Raw genomic sequence first — 15,817 nt, forward strand, 5'->3', positions numbered from 1 at the left:
AGACTGTGCAGGAACCGCGCGCAGTTTCAAAAGCCTTAAGATGATTATGGAGACAGAGTCTGACAATTCAATATATGATGGAGCTACAGAAGAACCATTTAGAGACAGGAACGGAGAAATAGAAGGTGAGGGAGACGGACACGAAACACGGGAAACAAGGAGCGGCTCAGGTCCGACACGGAGGTGCGGGTGGGTGGGGGGGGGGCACAGAGCGACACGGAGACACTGACAGACAGGAGGAAGAGAAAAGAGACATTTCTAGTGGACATTCAAGGAGAAGACAGACATACAGACATGGGACAAGACAAAGGAAAGCTAGTCTGCATCTGTTAGAGTGAGTTCAGATTCAGACTGAGGACACAGAACATATTCAGCTGTAGAATGTCAGCAGGACACATGGAAGACACTTTTGGATTTGGCTTTTGTATGAAATAAATAAATACATATATTCATACAGAGATAAATAACTAGATGTCCATAGAATTATTTACAGATCAAACACAGCAGCTGGTCCAACAGGAGGACCTGGTGCAGCCAAAGGCCAGAAATCTACAGTATTTAGTGCATTTGTTTCTTTTTTTTCTTGAAAATGAGGAATATTGAGGTGTTTATATCCAAAAGCTAAACTACTATGTGTTAGACTTATAACTGATGTATGTAAATGTGCAAAGTTTAGAAGGAACCTGGTGCTTTACAAGATGTTCGGTCTAAAGTTTGGTGTGGATTCCCCTAACATTTTGTGGAATGATGGGATATCTTAGAGCTGTTTGTTACTATTATTGCTGTTATTATTATTTTATTTTGTGATTTTGAAGACAGCGTTACTGTTGGTAAATAAGAAAGAGTCAAAAATGTAAATAGGAAATCAGTTTTCTCTTGAAAATCAATATCTTTGAAAAAAATGCAATTTTCTCAGCTTTTTGCTCAAAATTCATTTTTTTCCTGAAAATGACCAATATTCAAATGTTTATATCTCACGAACGAATAAAGATAGAATAAAATAGTTTTTTGTGTTTAAAAGTTGAAGTTCTGTTCTTTCTTTTGATGTATTCAGTGTTCACATACTCCTAACACAACATTTTCAGTGAGCCTCCAAAGATTAGTGAAAATGACCAAAACGGCTGGCGCTGGCTACCAACTCACTGGAAAATGCTCTGGCGGGGAAAGAGTTAAGTGCACATTTTTGATTTTGGGTAAACTGGACTTAATTTGGTGTTAAAGGGAATATTTCCATATTTAGCATCACCGCCTGCTGGTCAGATTGGTTTTCATTTAACTGGTCCTCTGTGTTGGCATACTGTGATATTCTGTATTATCTCAGATTTAAAACACACCATATTTGTATTTAATAAATTTGAGAAGTTGAACTTTTATCAGTTTGGGTCGTAGCTCGTCATTGAGGGGTGATAGTGGGTCCGGAAGCCAGATCATTTGAGAACCACTGCTGTAGATGAACAATGCCCCTCTGACAACTGGCTGTATAAAGCAGATTTACGGAGCAGCGCTCATGGGCTGGACATCGACTGCCTGGAGAGGGCACAGAATATATTTTCCTGTGTTAAACAGAGTTGTTTACTGTAGCAAAAATATCCAGCTTGTTCAGGCTCTTGACAAGAATTTCCATTTGCCCAGTGAGCTGAATAATAGCTCATTCGGCAGGTTTTTTTCCCTTCTTCCTTCTGTATTCTCCCCGTTTCAAAAGGAGTGACCTCTTTGCAGGCTGAAAGAGCAAAGCCTTCATACAAAGTACTTTTCAGAATCCCCTGGAATATACAGAAATGTGGCAGTTATTCCAAGGAGAGGATTATCCAGCGGTGTATGGAACTAATACGATTCGAAAATTCCTTCTATGGTGCTTAGTGGCTTATTGCCCTACTGCGTAGACCTCCAAATCATTCATAAATAATTTCTGCTCTCATTTCAAAGGGTGGAACAAAAAGCATCTACAGAGATTAGCTTCAGGACAGGTTATTAAGTTGCCCTTACAGAGACAGGCAGTAATTTGATAATCTCGGTCCCAGTTTTTGGATTTTGGGTCAGTTACAGTAAGCCCTTACTGTATATACCCTCCTGTTTGACTGCCATGCTTAGAATGTATTCAGTCTTTTCCCAGCCAAACTAGATAGTAGTTGGCAGCAGTAGTTATTTATGTAACAGACACATTTATAAGAGATAGCAGTAAAGAATCTAAGAAGATATCTTTAAACTTCTCTTTTTTAATAAACCCATCAGTTTTGATACCCCTTGCATATAAAAGGTCTGCAAGTGATGTCATAATCAGCTTGTGAAACTGTGACACAATTTTTTGATTCCTAGGCCACTTCTGTTCATTCCTCTGTATTCAATCTGCTGTAGTACTCTGTCCATGAGTCAAAGAATTACCTTGACTTTTCATTCTGCCATTTTCCATGTGAGGATAAAAAACAGCCGAAGTGTATGAAGTTTATAAGTGAAGTACCTATTCTTAAATGAATGAGGAAAAGTATAGCATTAGCTAATTATCAGTAGTCCCCACAGTATCTGTCAAATCACAATATTATGGATTTTCTTTGATACACAATAAGACTTTTCACATCTTCACACTTCATGTTTGGTTTGCCAGTCCTTCATCTAGGTGTTCAGTTCAGGAAAACAAAAAACAAGTTATGTCAACACACACCATGAAGGGATGCATCACTATAAACTGAGAAAATTACAATTAAAATGACTGTATTTGAGTTAAATAAATTAATGTAGGCCCTTCTTAATTTCTGTTAAATTCTGTTATAGCAAATGAGCATATAGGCTCTCGCAATGTTGACTGTTTGGACTCAGAAATTAGTTTTTTGGCACCATGATATCAAAATTACCAGGCAGATTGAGGTTGAAGTTGCTATAGTTACAGTCAGTGAGTTACAGAATTTAATATAACCCTATAACGCCAAACGTATCATATTTGATACATGAGTTTTGAAGCCCTCTACATGATCAGTGTGATATTTTTTTTCTTGAAAAACCTGGTATACAATTAGATACATGCAATACACGGATAATTCGGCCACCAGAGGCCTTTGCAGTGACACAACAAGACTGTCATTAATGAGGAAGGAGGAAGAACTTTGCTAATTTTGAAAAGGAATTACCAATTTGTTAGACATGTTTGTGTTATGTTATGATTTGTTTGTTCAAAAATAATTATATTTGAGCATTGAGACCTGATATATCAAATATGATACTAAATTGAAACTCATACATGGAAATTGATATTTGAAAAAAAAAAAAAATGGGGGGTTGTTCAGAAGGACCAAAAAAGGCTCCAGTTTCAAAGAACTGGAATTTTCTGTCAATGATTTAATGGGTCAGGCTTTACGGGGTTAAGAGTGTTATGGTTGATTGCAGTGAAAATACAAAAAGACATTTAAATTGGTAAAGAGCTGTTTTGTTATTCTGCAGAGACACACCTCCTGGGTCTGTCAGGTAGCTGTAAAATACCTTTGCATCTTTATTTGGTACTTTTTAAGGTATTAGTAGCCATTAACTTGCTACTATTAGCTTTCTGTTAGCTGTTAGCTTCAACCAGTAAAGTTAATAGCTAACCGGCAAATACATAGCTACACAGTAATGTCATTTTGTTCAGAGCCAGGTAGCACTTGTTAGATTAACTAACATTCAATTCAGTGTTTTATTTAACTATTGATAAAAATGATAATGATTGTGTTATATAAGCTGCTGATTACATAGCTGTAACATAACAGCTAACTAAAATGAATGTCATTCTTTGTTAGTGTCCAGAGACAGATATTTTTCAGCTTCCATTCTACTTTTTTTTTTTTTTTTTTTAACTTACTTACTATTGATAAAATTCTTTGCATAATGTTACGACTTGACTTAGTGGCTACAGGTAAAGTGTGGTAGGCTATGTTACCTTTCTGTATGTTACCTTCTCAGTTATACTGTTTGAACCATGTACTTTTTGTCTTTACCAGGTTTGAGAGGAGAGGTGCTATTGCCATTGTCTTATCCACTAGCAGCTGCTCATAGCTCAGAACTGTTGGATGTGACTTAAACAATGTGTAATAAGCAAAGTATAGTAGTATAGGTATTTTGTCTGTTATACAATACCAGTTACACTCCTGAATGGTATTTGTTACTTTTCTTTGTGAACGGAATATCTTTACTTTGTATTCAGAATATTTGTTAAGTAAATGTCACGTCCTCTATCGACCAGTCAGCTTTCTAAGAAGTCTTTAACTTCTTAAAAGCATCTGAGGATAACTCTCAAAGCTGAATGCTTTGCCAGTTTCAAGTAATAGTTGAATATGTGCCCTTGAGTTTCTTTGTGCTGAAACATCAGTCACTCTGTGCCATTCCCCACCCTTGTTCCTGACCCATGATGATTGAGTCACAGTCACTATGTTTCAGCCTCTGGGGACCACCAGCCAAGGAGTCTGGGTTCCCATTAAGCTGTTTACTGTTACCTGTATTTTTGTCCCCCCTGCAGGCCTGGCAAGTACTGGGGACCACCCAGGCTGAAAATGAGAATGAGCAGGCAGCGATTGTCTCCCTCCAGAGGTAGGGAAAATTAGTGCAACAAATTTTGACTGCAAAATCACTTTCAGATGTATCAGCTGTTATTACTTTGGGATGCCATATGCTTGAGCAAATGGGACTGTTTTTTAAATTGTATTTTTACTTTTATCTTTTCTTCCAGTTTCACCAAGATTGGTGTCATGGTTTTGTTTATGTTCATTACAGTTCTTTAACCAACTAGTTTTATTCTTAAAATAGAGACAAGCCACATGGACAGTGACTGTACAGAGTCAGTCCACAATGGGAGGTGGCCCACTTTCATTCATAGCGCTGACAAGGCCACAAATTACACGTATCTAAAAGTGTGATACACGGACAGGTGATTTTAGGTATTCAGAAGTGTGTGTTGTGCCTCACATTGTTGACAAAATATGAAATATCAAGTAAAACCATAAACAAACAAGTGGTGCCAGGCACAACAAACCCCACCCCTCGCACGTATTTTGTCTTATTTTGGCAAGGATCCAGCTGATGTTATCATGTCTGTGTGTGCTGATGTCAACATAGACATAGACAGCTCAGACAAATTTCAGCCATTGTAAGTAAATGGGAGAAAATTTTTTTTTTTTTAAACTCAAACAAAGTTTGAACTTTGACCTACTTTTCCCAAAATGTAATGACATATATTCTGGGTCACTGGCAATCCATAAACCCAATCTGGTATGAAATCAACCAACAGTTTTGTTGCTAAAGTGTTAACAAACAAACAGACAAACAAACCCCTTGCCTCCCCTTTGGGGGGTGAGATAATAAAGCATTTCATTGCTTTATTTGATTACAATGAATGAAGTCATTTTTTTTACTTCCCACTAGAACCTGCATTTAATCCAATAAACTCTGGTTTGTTTGGTGTACAGTTTATTTTGTAATATATACATCTAGTGTGAAGGGAGATTAGAAATGTAGCTGGTAGTAGTTCTGTTAAACACCACCACTGCAGAGTTGTGTCTAATGTTGATGTTAATGCCTGGAATTTGTTTTTACTTTTCAAATCCAACCGCCTTGATTCCAATTATTCCCGCTGCTGATTATTTCCTTATCATTTTATCATTTCATTTCTTGATCAATCATTTCCTATAAGGCTGTTAAAATAGTGGAAAAAACGAAGTTGTAATCTCAAAGGGCTTCTCTCTCCAAAAACCTAAAGCTCTCTCTGCCAGAACAGAGGTAAATCCTTGTGAATGTAGCTTGAAAACTGTGTATTGATGCCATGCAAAGCCCCTTAAAAAAGTGGCTATTGAAACAGTACTGTGGCACGAAATATTGGCTTGTCTATTACCACAGAGCCAGTCAGCGCCCTTGTTACCTCCGCCAAGGAGGTTATGTTTTTGTCTGCGTTGGTTTGTTTGTCTGTCTGTTTGTGTGCAAGATAACTCAAAAAGTTATGGACGGATTTGGATGAAAATTTCAGGAAATGATGATACTGGCACAAGGACCAAATGATTAAATTTTGGTGATGATCGGGGATGGGGGGGCCCACGGGGGTCCCACTGATCGGCCTTGGCGGAGGTCTGCGCTCTCCGAGTGCTTCTAGTTATATCATGTGTAGACTGGTAACTTGTCACATCTCGAAACATCACAATCAGAGAGCAAATAGGTCGGACCTGAAGACAGTGGAAATTTAGCTCAGTAAGTGATGCAAATGTCAAAGCAACATTCTTCTTCTGCACATTTTCAAACGGGGGGGCACGGCACCAAGGGTGCCATAGGTAAATCCGACATTGATAGAAATCTGCCACTGGAACAGTGTTCAGAGTGCAGAATTCAGATCACAGAAGTCAATACACTGAACTGATACAGAATTGAGAAGTCACACAGCACACTGCCGCATCTAACATGTAGCTCCACCCACCTTCTCCAGCCTCAATTTCACTGACTGCACAGAGCAAAGAATACCAGAAAACAACAACATATAGAGCATTTACAACAATAATTCCTATTCTATACTATATACTATCACTGATTTGTCATTTCTTCCATCAATTGCTACAGTACTATGGTAGCAAAATGCACAAAAGAATGAACTTAAGTATATGCCATATATCATCACAGTACTGCCGCAACAAGAGGAGAATGACTTCAGGGAACAGTATCCATGATTGGCTCTAGTACAAATGCTAACATTTGATTGGCTCTGTGGCAATAGACAAACCAATATTTCGTGCCACAGTACTGTGGCAGTAGACATTGTCATGTTTTAAATATCTGCAGCTTTGGAAATAATTCTCGTTCTCTTGACAAAGCAGTGAAAAGTCAATACTAGTTTACTAATAATACTAACTAATACAAATTTGACTTGTAATTCAAGAATCAAGCAAAAGACACATGAAATGTTTCCTTCACAAATGTAATAAATGAATTAACAATAAATTAATGAAGACAAAGACAAAATTCTCTCAAAACAGAATATCATTTAAACAAAAAATCACAGATATTTCAGTATTTATTCACAGTGTCATTGATAAATCAAAAGTAGATTAAAAAAATCTTTCAAATTTTATTCTTGAAATCATCTCCTCACGTCGGATTTAAAACTATAAAAATGGGAAGCTGAACATCTCATACAGAGTCAACATTATTTAGGTGTAAAAAGTGTTTTAGTAACGAATGCCAAAGTTTATGTAATCTTTGTGAAGAACTCACTGCAGTGGGACTGAAATAATTTGTTTTGACTCAGATTAGAAGGGTTTTAAGGAAGCTGGCACATCAGCAGTAAATCTGGCTTGGTTAAATCTTGTTTTGGCCCCTCCCCAAGTCTTTTAACCAATCCAAGTTGCTCCCATCAGGAATTGCAAAGGACAGTGTAAATCTTAATGGCAGTTGTCTGCATTATGTAACCAATGATATAACTTAAAGAGTCACTACATAAAGCACTTTTCATCTCCCACTTTGGAACCAGAGACCTCTCGCCCCTAATGCAAATCTAATGCAAATCATCAAACCCTCCCTCTGAGCGCAGCATGCAAACCTGGCCAACCTCAGCAAAGTCCGAGCTGCAGAGGTTTAGCTCATCCATCCTGACCCAGAAATCATTATCCAGTGCCTGATGTTCCTCTGCTTGGGCCCGTCTCAGTTAATGACCGTCAAATCCATGTTTGCCTTTGAAGTACACACCTTACACCATTCTCCTGTCACTTGCCTCGGCCCCGTCTCCATCCAGGTGTTTGGAGCTCCACCCCAACAACCTCCCAGCCCTCATGGCCTTGGCCGTGAGTCTCACCAACACTGGAATGCGTCATGATGCCTGCGAGGCCCTGCTTCGCTGGCTGCGGCACAATCCCAAGTACAAACACCTGCTGAAGGGTAAAACTCACCTGATGGGGTCCCCGACCTCTCAACGGAGAATGTCTCATGCTCCCAACATCAACAGATATGAAAGGTAAGAAAGGCAGTCAGATGGTTCCTAATGATTATAAATAATCGATAATATTACAAGATATCTGCAAAGGTCACAGTGGCTTCACAAAACTACTTACCGTACATAATTACATTTACTGATGGGAGTGGCCAATGTTTTTCTGTTTCATCCAATGAGAAAGATTTATTGGGATGTAGGAGAAATAATTGCAATAAGGAAGACAAATTCACACTATCATGGGATAAGATGATGACATTTTATGTCCAGGAAAGGTCACAGTGAGGTCACAAAACAAATACTTGGCCATAACTAGAAGTAACTGAGAGAACTGTATCAATAGACTATGATGGAAGATAGATAATGATAGTGAACACATCTGACTTTCACACTTCTAGTTGTTTGATTCTTACATTTAATTCTTGGTAAATATATACTTTACCACAACTCACTCAGGACTGTTCATAAATAGAATTACCCTCTGCACAAGACCACATCTAAATGCTTTACTAAGACCAATCAGACTTGATTTTATTGACATTATTATCTGAAAAACGTCTAACTAAGTGAATGATAGCGTCTAATTCACAGCCTTCATCAATTATCATCAGCTAATAAACATGCAATATATCACATCCTGCATGTTGCTTACTCTATAACACAATTCTTCCCAGGTGTTTCATCGTCTCATTTGTTTTACTTAAACTCCTATTACCCTGTGAGGGACAGAAAAATCTTATTTCAAGGTCTCTCAACCACACCTGACATCAGTGTCATTTCACTGGATCTGTGGAGCTACATGAATTCATCTTGTCGAACCACCGAAGCATTGTAAGGAAGCAGACTGTGTTATCTTAAACAAGGAAATTCAGGTTGTTAGGTATATCAGATTGAGAAGACCCAATTCTGCTCCCAAGGTAAAGGCAGAGTTTTATCAAATCATTAATCGTCTAGTCAGTGTGAGAAAATACAGGTACAACCCAATTACTGTAGTCTCTCCTCTAATCCATGCAATATCTACCATTTAATTTCTGCTGCTCTATCCATCCATCAATGCAGCTACTTTGGCTCTGGCTGCTTTTGTTCAGTAAAGAATCAGTTTAATGAATACTGACTTGTAAAAGTGGCCATGACAGACACAAGGAAAACACACTGATATATCAACAGCAATCACACAATCAGCAAGTCGCTATTGTTTACCTGTTGTGTTACATTAAAGTGCAGTGAGTAAGAATGTGAGTTTTAACAAGTGAGTTGTTTTCATCATATAAGAAGAACTGTGGCATCAAGCATCAAGGTAGGTCACTGTTACTATGCTAGACTGTAGGCCAGGGTTGATATCCTGTTAACTAAAAAGAGCAGAAGCAAGATGGTCCTGGGTTCGATTCCAACACCGGTTGATGGGGGTGTGACCTTTCTGTGTGGAGTTTGCATGTTCTCCCCGTGTCTGCGTGGGTTCTGTCCAGGTACTCCGGCTTCCTCCCACCATCCAAAGACACGCACTGGTTAATAGGTGCGAATGTGAGAGTGGTTGTTTGTCAGCCCTACGATGAACTGGCGTCATGTCCAGGCTTAACCCCGCCTTCACCCATAAGTAGCTGGGATAGGCTCTGGTTCAGAAAATGAATGAATGAATAAATAAGAAGAGCAGATGGGACAAGATGGAACAGTATTGTACTGCAGAAAGTAGTGTGTTACTATAAAAATGTCGAGGAAAAGGCAATTAACGATAGAAGAGAGACAGACCATCATAACATTTAAAAATGTAGGTCTTTCCTACAGAGAAACTGCTAAGAAAGTCAAGGTGTCAGTAAGTACAGGGTGTCCCATAAGTCTCTATACAAAGGAAAAATAAACGTTTCTTGACATAAACCATTTTTATTTATATAATATGCTCTATATGACTGCCATTTTGTCAGGAACACATTTCAATGCGTGTCCTCCACTGCTGAAGAACTATAAAGAAGAAATATAAAGAAATACATGTTAGAACCATATATGTATGGAATGTATTATGTCTCCTATGTATGGAGACTTATGGGACACCCTGTACAGTTTCCTTCACCATCCAAAGGCACTCAGAAACTGGGGGAAATGCTGACAGGAAGAGGTCTGGCAGAAACAAACATTAGGACATCTGTAGGAATTGGTAGCACCAACTTTCGAGGCTTGATCAACCTCCATTGCTGCAGAACCGCTTTAACTTGTTAACCCATTTCTTGTTCACCTTTTTGTATAATTCTGAAATGTACATTATTTTTCAGTTTTGTTTAACCTTTCCTTTTTTTTTTTTTAACTTCTGGCAGTTCACTGCTTACCTTTGTACCATTTCAAGCTGTTCATTGGACTTGAACTGCTTGAATTTCAATACAAAACTGGAAAAATTGGGATGTTCTAAAACTTTTGACCGGTAGTGTGTGTGTGTGTGTGCATATATATATATATATATATATATATATATATATATATATATATATATATATATATATATATATATATATATATATATATATATATGGGCAAGACACTAACCCCTAAATTGTCCCCAGTAGCGTTTGGCAGCACCTTGCATGGCGGCAGCTTCTTACTGGTGTGTGTGAATGGGTGAGGCCCTTGGGCACCATGAAGGTGTATAAAATGCACTATATAAGTGCAGTTCATTTACCATTTAGATAAAAAGATGTATGGATGGACGGACACCAACAGTATTTGACACAGTAAAAAATAGAGGATTTAGTTCATTTTAATGTATGTGACCAAAACCTGAGTGCCTCTACACCCACTGCTCTTCTTTCACTCCTCCCTCATTTCACATCTCTTTCTCACTGCTGCCAGTCTCTCAGTCTCGTTTACTGACAGTCTGTGAATAAAGTTGACATTCAGTACAGTGCACATCATAGCGAGGCAATGCTAAGAGTGCTCACTCAGCAGCCTTAAGTCACTCTAATCCCTATTTGTGTGTGTGTGTGTGTGTGTGTGTGTGTGTGTGTGTGTGTGTGTGTGTGTGTGTGTGTGTGTGTGTGTGTCCACAGCTCCTTGCTACCCGAGGTCAGGGAGCTCTTCCTGGAAGCAGTTCAGCACAACTCTGACAGCATCGACCCGGATTTGCAGACAGGCCTCGGGGTGCTCTACAACCTCAGCGGAGAGTTTAACAAAGCTGTCGAGGCCTTCAACACAGCCCTGTCAGTGCGGCCTGAGGTACAAACTTCCACCTATACAGAAACATGCAGATTAGACTGTGTGGAGCTGAAATTATACAAACACTCCACAGTCAGAACTGCTAGGATTGATCGAGTCAGTTCTGTGTGGGCGGAGCCAATGAAGGACAGAGCGTGAATAATAAAACATGTTAGTGTGAAGGTCAAGCAAAAGAATCCAGGTTAATCTGTGCTAAAATGCAAATGGAAAAGATGCTGAAAATGTTTTTATAGTATAACCATGATCTTCCATGGGCATTTCATCCTAAATATTTGATTCTTTCTCATTAATAATACAGACCGTAGGACCCTGCCATAGGCTGGTTTGCTGTGTCTGTTACTGTGTCTGTGAAATGTAATAATTCAGCATTTTTGATCAATGTCCTACAAAAAACAAACTGGCTGCAACGCTAGTTTGTCATAATATTTTTTCACTTAATTTGATTTGTTTTTGTCAAGAAGTGAGACAAGGTTAAAATAACTTAGAAGGGTCTTAAAATGGTTGGTTATATCCTCCCCATATATTCAAAGATTCATTGTGGTCAGTTCACTAAATATACAAGATTCTCTGTATAGAGAATTGAAATACTGTTTCTCTCTCACCTTGAAAAAGAAAAAAAAGAGGTAAAATAGTATAGGAATAGAAATTAATAAAATGTACATGTCAGTCCATGTGCAGTAGCAGCAATGGTGCAATACAGCAATACAGTGACAGTTTATGAGGTGAGGAGGTGCACAGTGAAACCACACAGCAACAGATCCACAACATGGCAGCGGCATGAACAGACACAGCAACCCCTCTCTTTCCAAGTTTAGTCAAATTAATAATAAGAAGACAAAGAAGAAGAAGAAGAAGAAGAAGAAGAAGAAGAAGAAGAAGAAGAATTGCATTTCTGAAGTTTTTTCATTCAAAATAATCTCAAAGTGTTCCAGTGAAAAAGAAAACCTAGTGAATAAATGGAATGCACATCAGTACTGGCGTCAGCTAAAATGTAATTTTAAACATCATACTGATTATCAGTTATGAATTCTGCATTCCATGTGTCCCATCCCCCCATTTTATGTCAATTCCTGCTGACAGTCTGACTGTCAGTGCACAGCTAAGAGAAGGCAGGCTTGTCTTGGAAGTTAACACAAGCTAAAGGCTGCAGTGATTTTCCACAGTGGACAGCCTGGAGGGTTACTCAGCAGGCTGTTGGTTCCCAACTTACACGAGGACAAAAAGTTCCTGCTCTCCCTTGTTTATTTGTTTTTTGTTTGTTTTGGTTTTTTTTTTTTTTGGGGGGGGGGGGGGGTTCAGTGGTGGCTTACAAAAGTACAAAACATATTAACATTTAGAAACTGAAAAAATTTCCATATTGTAACTCCAGTTCTATGTTTACATGGGTAGCATCGTAACTGGAACTCACTCCAACCTATGCACATAAAAGTTGTTCTACCAAATGCTGACCTCTGAAGTCTTCCTTCATTAAAAACTACAGTATTTTGTTACGTGGTTACAGTGTCAAATATGCTCTGAATTATAGCATTTTGATTGGAAATTTAATAACATCAACATGTATGACGAGCTGCAGAAAAATAGGTTAGACAAAGGAGGTGACAAACCCTGGTAGTTTATCCACTTTAATACTTGTACTTGTAGTTGTAGTATTAACAGTTAGGGATATTTGTTCTAGATATTGGTAATTATACCAGCACCAGCTGTTCCCCCCTACTTCCCCCCTTCTCCCCCATCTCTCTTTCTCTCTCTCTCTCTCTCTCTCTCTCTCTCTCTCTCTCTCTCTCTCTCTTTCTCTCTCTCTCTCTTTTTTTTTTTTTTCTCTTCCTTTACCCTCTCTCTTTAACCCCATTTTTTAATTTCATTTTATTTATTAAGATCCCCATTAGCAACTGAATCATCAGTTGCTATTCTTCCCGGGGTCTCCTCTACGTAACATTACAATTTTAATTATTTTACATTAATCTTACACCATTCACGCCCACACACTCACACACACACACACAAACGCGACATATACAACAGCCCAATGCAATAAAAATAAATAAACAAACAAAATAAGTACTATACATTCGTACTCCTTCACCAAACAACAGCTGTCTTACACAAATAAACAAAAACAAAATAAGTACTATACATCTGTACTTCTTCACCAACCAATAGCTGTCTGATACAAATCATAAGACATCTTTCAATATTATCAATACTCTTTCCATTTCATGCCTGCTGTGTAAACAAGAAAAGTTTTAATTTCTTTTGAAAACATTTTCTATTATTTTATATCAAGAAAACCCTGGCAATCCATTCCATGCAACCATGGCCCGATAAAAAACAATTCGCTGTAACTGATTTGTTCTGCCTAAAGGCAGAGCACACCGTGTTTCACTGGTTTGTCTTGTACAATAATTATGTTGATCAACAAAAAATGACAGTTTTCTGTGAATAATTTCTGGAGTTTGTGTTGCTATAATGTTATGAATAAATGATAATAAAAAATATTTCAATGTAGATTTTACAGTTAACCATGCCAAACTGTTGTGCATTGTGGTTATATTAGTTCTGTATGGGCAACCCAAAACAATTCATGCCGCTTTGTTCTGTGCAATTTGTAATTTGTGTGAATTATTTTCATTAGTATTTGACCAAACAACTGTGGCATAGTCCATATGAGATAATACCAATGACTGAACTAATAGCTTAGTCAACCACTGGGGAATTAATTTCTCAGTGTCTAATCTGTCAACTGGTCAAGGCAGACGTCCATCCTTGAGGAGTCAGGGTCTGCTCCAGGTTTCTACCTGTTAAAAGGAAGCTTTTCCGTCCGCTGTCACCAGTCACAAGCGTTTACTCCTGGAGAATTCTGTTGGGTTTCTGTAAATTGGCTTGAGAGTCTGGTTGTGACCAGTTCTATATGTAAAGTGTCATGAGATAACTTTTGTTATGATTTGGCACTACATAAATAAAATTTGACTGATTGATAGATGATTCAGACCTTTGGTTGGGTTCATTTCAGGTGTCAAAAGCTATATTTCTGTCAAAATACTTATTCCTTTCTGTTCCATAATCAATAGCTGAGGTTATACTGTATGTTACTAGATGATGATGATGATGATGATGATGATGATGATGATGATGATATTTGCAATGGCACTATATGGAAAACACATAGATTTACATTTGGATACAAACTGGAAAACATAGACTCACCTATAGTTCATATATACATCATAAAACAAACCATAAGATAAATCTATTTTTTAAACTATTTTCCCTTGAAGTCAGTAATTTGAGTTAAGAATCATAATATTAGTGCAAATGTTGTTGATATCCAATGGTGGAGTGGCTAATCAGGAGATTCAGGAGGATTCCCGATGGGCCAACTCATATCAGTCTGGAGTTTGGGTCAGGTGGATGGGAAAAATAATTTTGACACTTAGCTGTCACTTCTCTAATCTTCTTGCATTCATTCTCCATTCAACTAGGCATTCATTCTGCATTCATCTGACAGCGCAGCCCCTACATCGCAGTAGATTCGATGGGTTCTACCATCTGAGGGAATTCTTCCCTCCCAAATGTTTCAGTTGGTTTGACCCACGAGTCGTCTTTTCTTGAGCGGTAGCATGAGTCAGTGGGTGGTGATGGAGGGCAGGAAGAGGCCAGGTGGAGCCAAAAAGGCCAGGTTAAAGAAAATGAAGCTACTGAAGAGTTTAGTGTGAACCTGGCGGATTTACCTACCACTGCCCTCATTGCCAGAACCCCCACCGACTTTGAAAATCTGCAGAAAAAAAATTGCTGGGATCCAAACCCCGGCCTTCCACGTTGCAGTCTGAACCTACTACCTGTTGAGCTAAATCTCCGTTGGCCAAAGGCTAACCTATCTAATTGTCTTGGTACTTATTGGGCTCTGACGTTTATATTGAAGCTTCAGGGTTAATTCAGATTAAAGTGTATATTGTGTTGTGAAATACGACCATAGAGCACAGTATGTTCTGTAAATAAAGCAAGCAGTCCTGCTGAGCAGGAATATGACAATTCAGAGAAGGATATCACATATGTATGTATATATACCCCACCCCACCCCTTTATTTTTTTTTTAATCTGCCACTACCTAACAATAGAGCACCTCTGTTGGGTAGAAACATTCAATTTTAAATTATTTTAATTTCAATTTATTGCTCCCGTACAAAAGTAAATACGTTTCTTTATCATATTTTTTTATCTTATAAATCTTTATCTGATTTAAATGTGAATTAAACATATTCTTAAAGTGAAATGTTTTCTGTTAACTTACCAACATATACCTGAACTTATAACCAATAAAAAGGCATTGTCAGACGTAGCTGCTGTTCCATTTATTCAAATTCCTCCTCCATGGAAAAAGTGGGCTGGTTCGGTCGGCAAACTCCTGGACTGAAAAAGGGGTCCACTTTGTCCCTGTTGACACAGACAGTTTGTCACCTTAACCAAACCAGTTATTTAGTCTGTATCTGTAAGCCATTGCATTTCAAAATTCTCAAGTCTACATACATGACTGTGTGTTCTTCACTGTGCACAAACACAACAAATAAAACCAACACACACACAACTACAAGACAAACTTTTGCATCTCTTGCATATCCTTCATGCAAATCAGTCTCTGTCCTCCGAGCATTGTCCCAGGCCGACACAAATAGTACTCACTGGTGAATCCAGCCCCCC

General features: G+C 38.3%; 1 protein-coding gene across 3 annotated transcripts in view; it reads left to right on the forward strand.

Annotated features, from left to right (window-relative positions):
* pex5la (peroxisomal biogenesis factor 5-like a) overlaps nt 1-15,817 on the forward strand; it is a 182,439-nt gene that overhangs the window by 159,264 nt on the left and 7,358 nt on the right. For all 3 annotated transcript variants that reach the window (XM_030132623.1, XM_030132624.1, XM_030132625.1), the window contains 3 exons: nt 4,481-4,551; nt 7,730-7,948; nt 10,957-11,122. In XM_030132623.1, coding sequence (XP_029988483.1) covers nt 4,481-4,551; nt 7,730-7,948; nt 10,957-11,122 — 456 coding nt within the window. The remainder of the gene's footprint in view (nt 1-4,480; nt 4,552-7,729; nt 7,949-10,956; nt 11,123-15,817) is intronic.

This window comes from Sphaeramia orbicularis, chromosome 4 (assembly GCF_902148855.1).
Source record: "Sphaeramia orbicularis chromosome 4, fSphaOr1.1, whole genome shotgun sequence".
Classification (NCBI taxonomy): Eukaryota; Metazoa; Chordata; class Actinopteri; order Kurtiformes; family Apogonidae; genus Sphaeramia; species Sphaeramia orbicularis.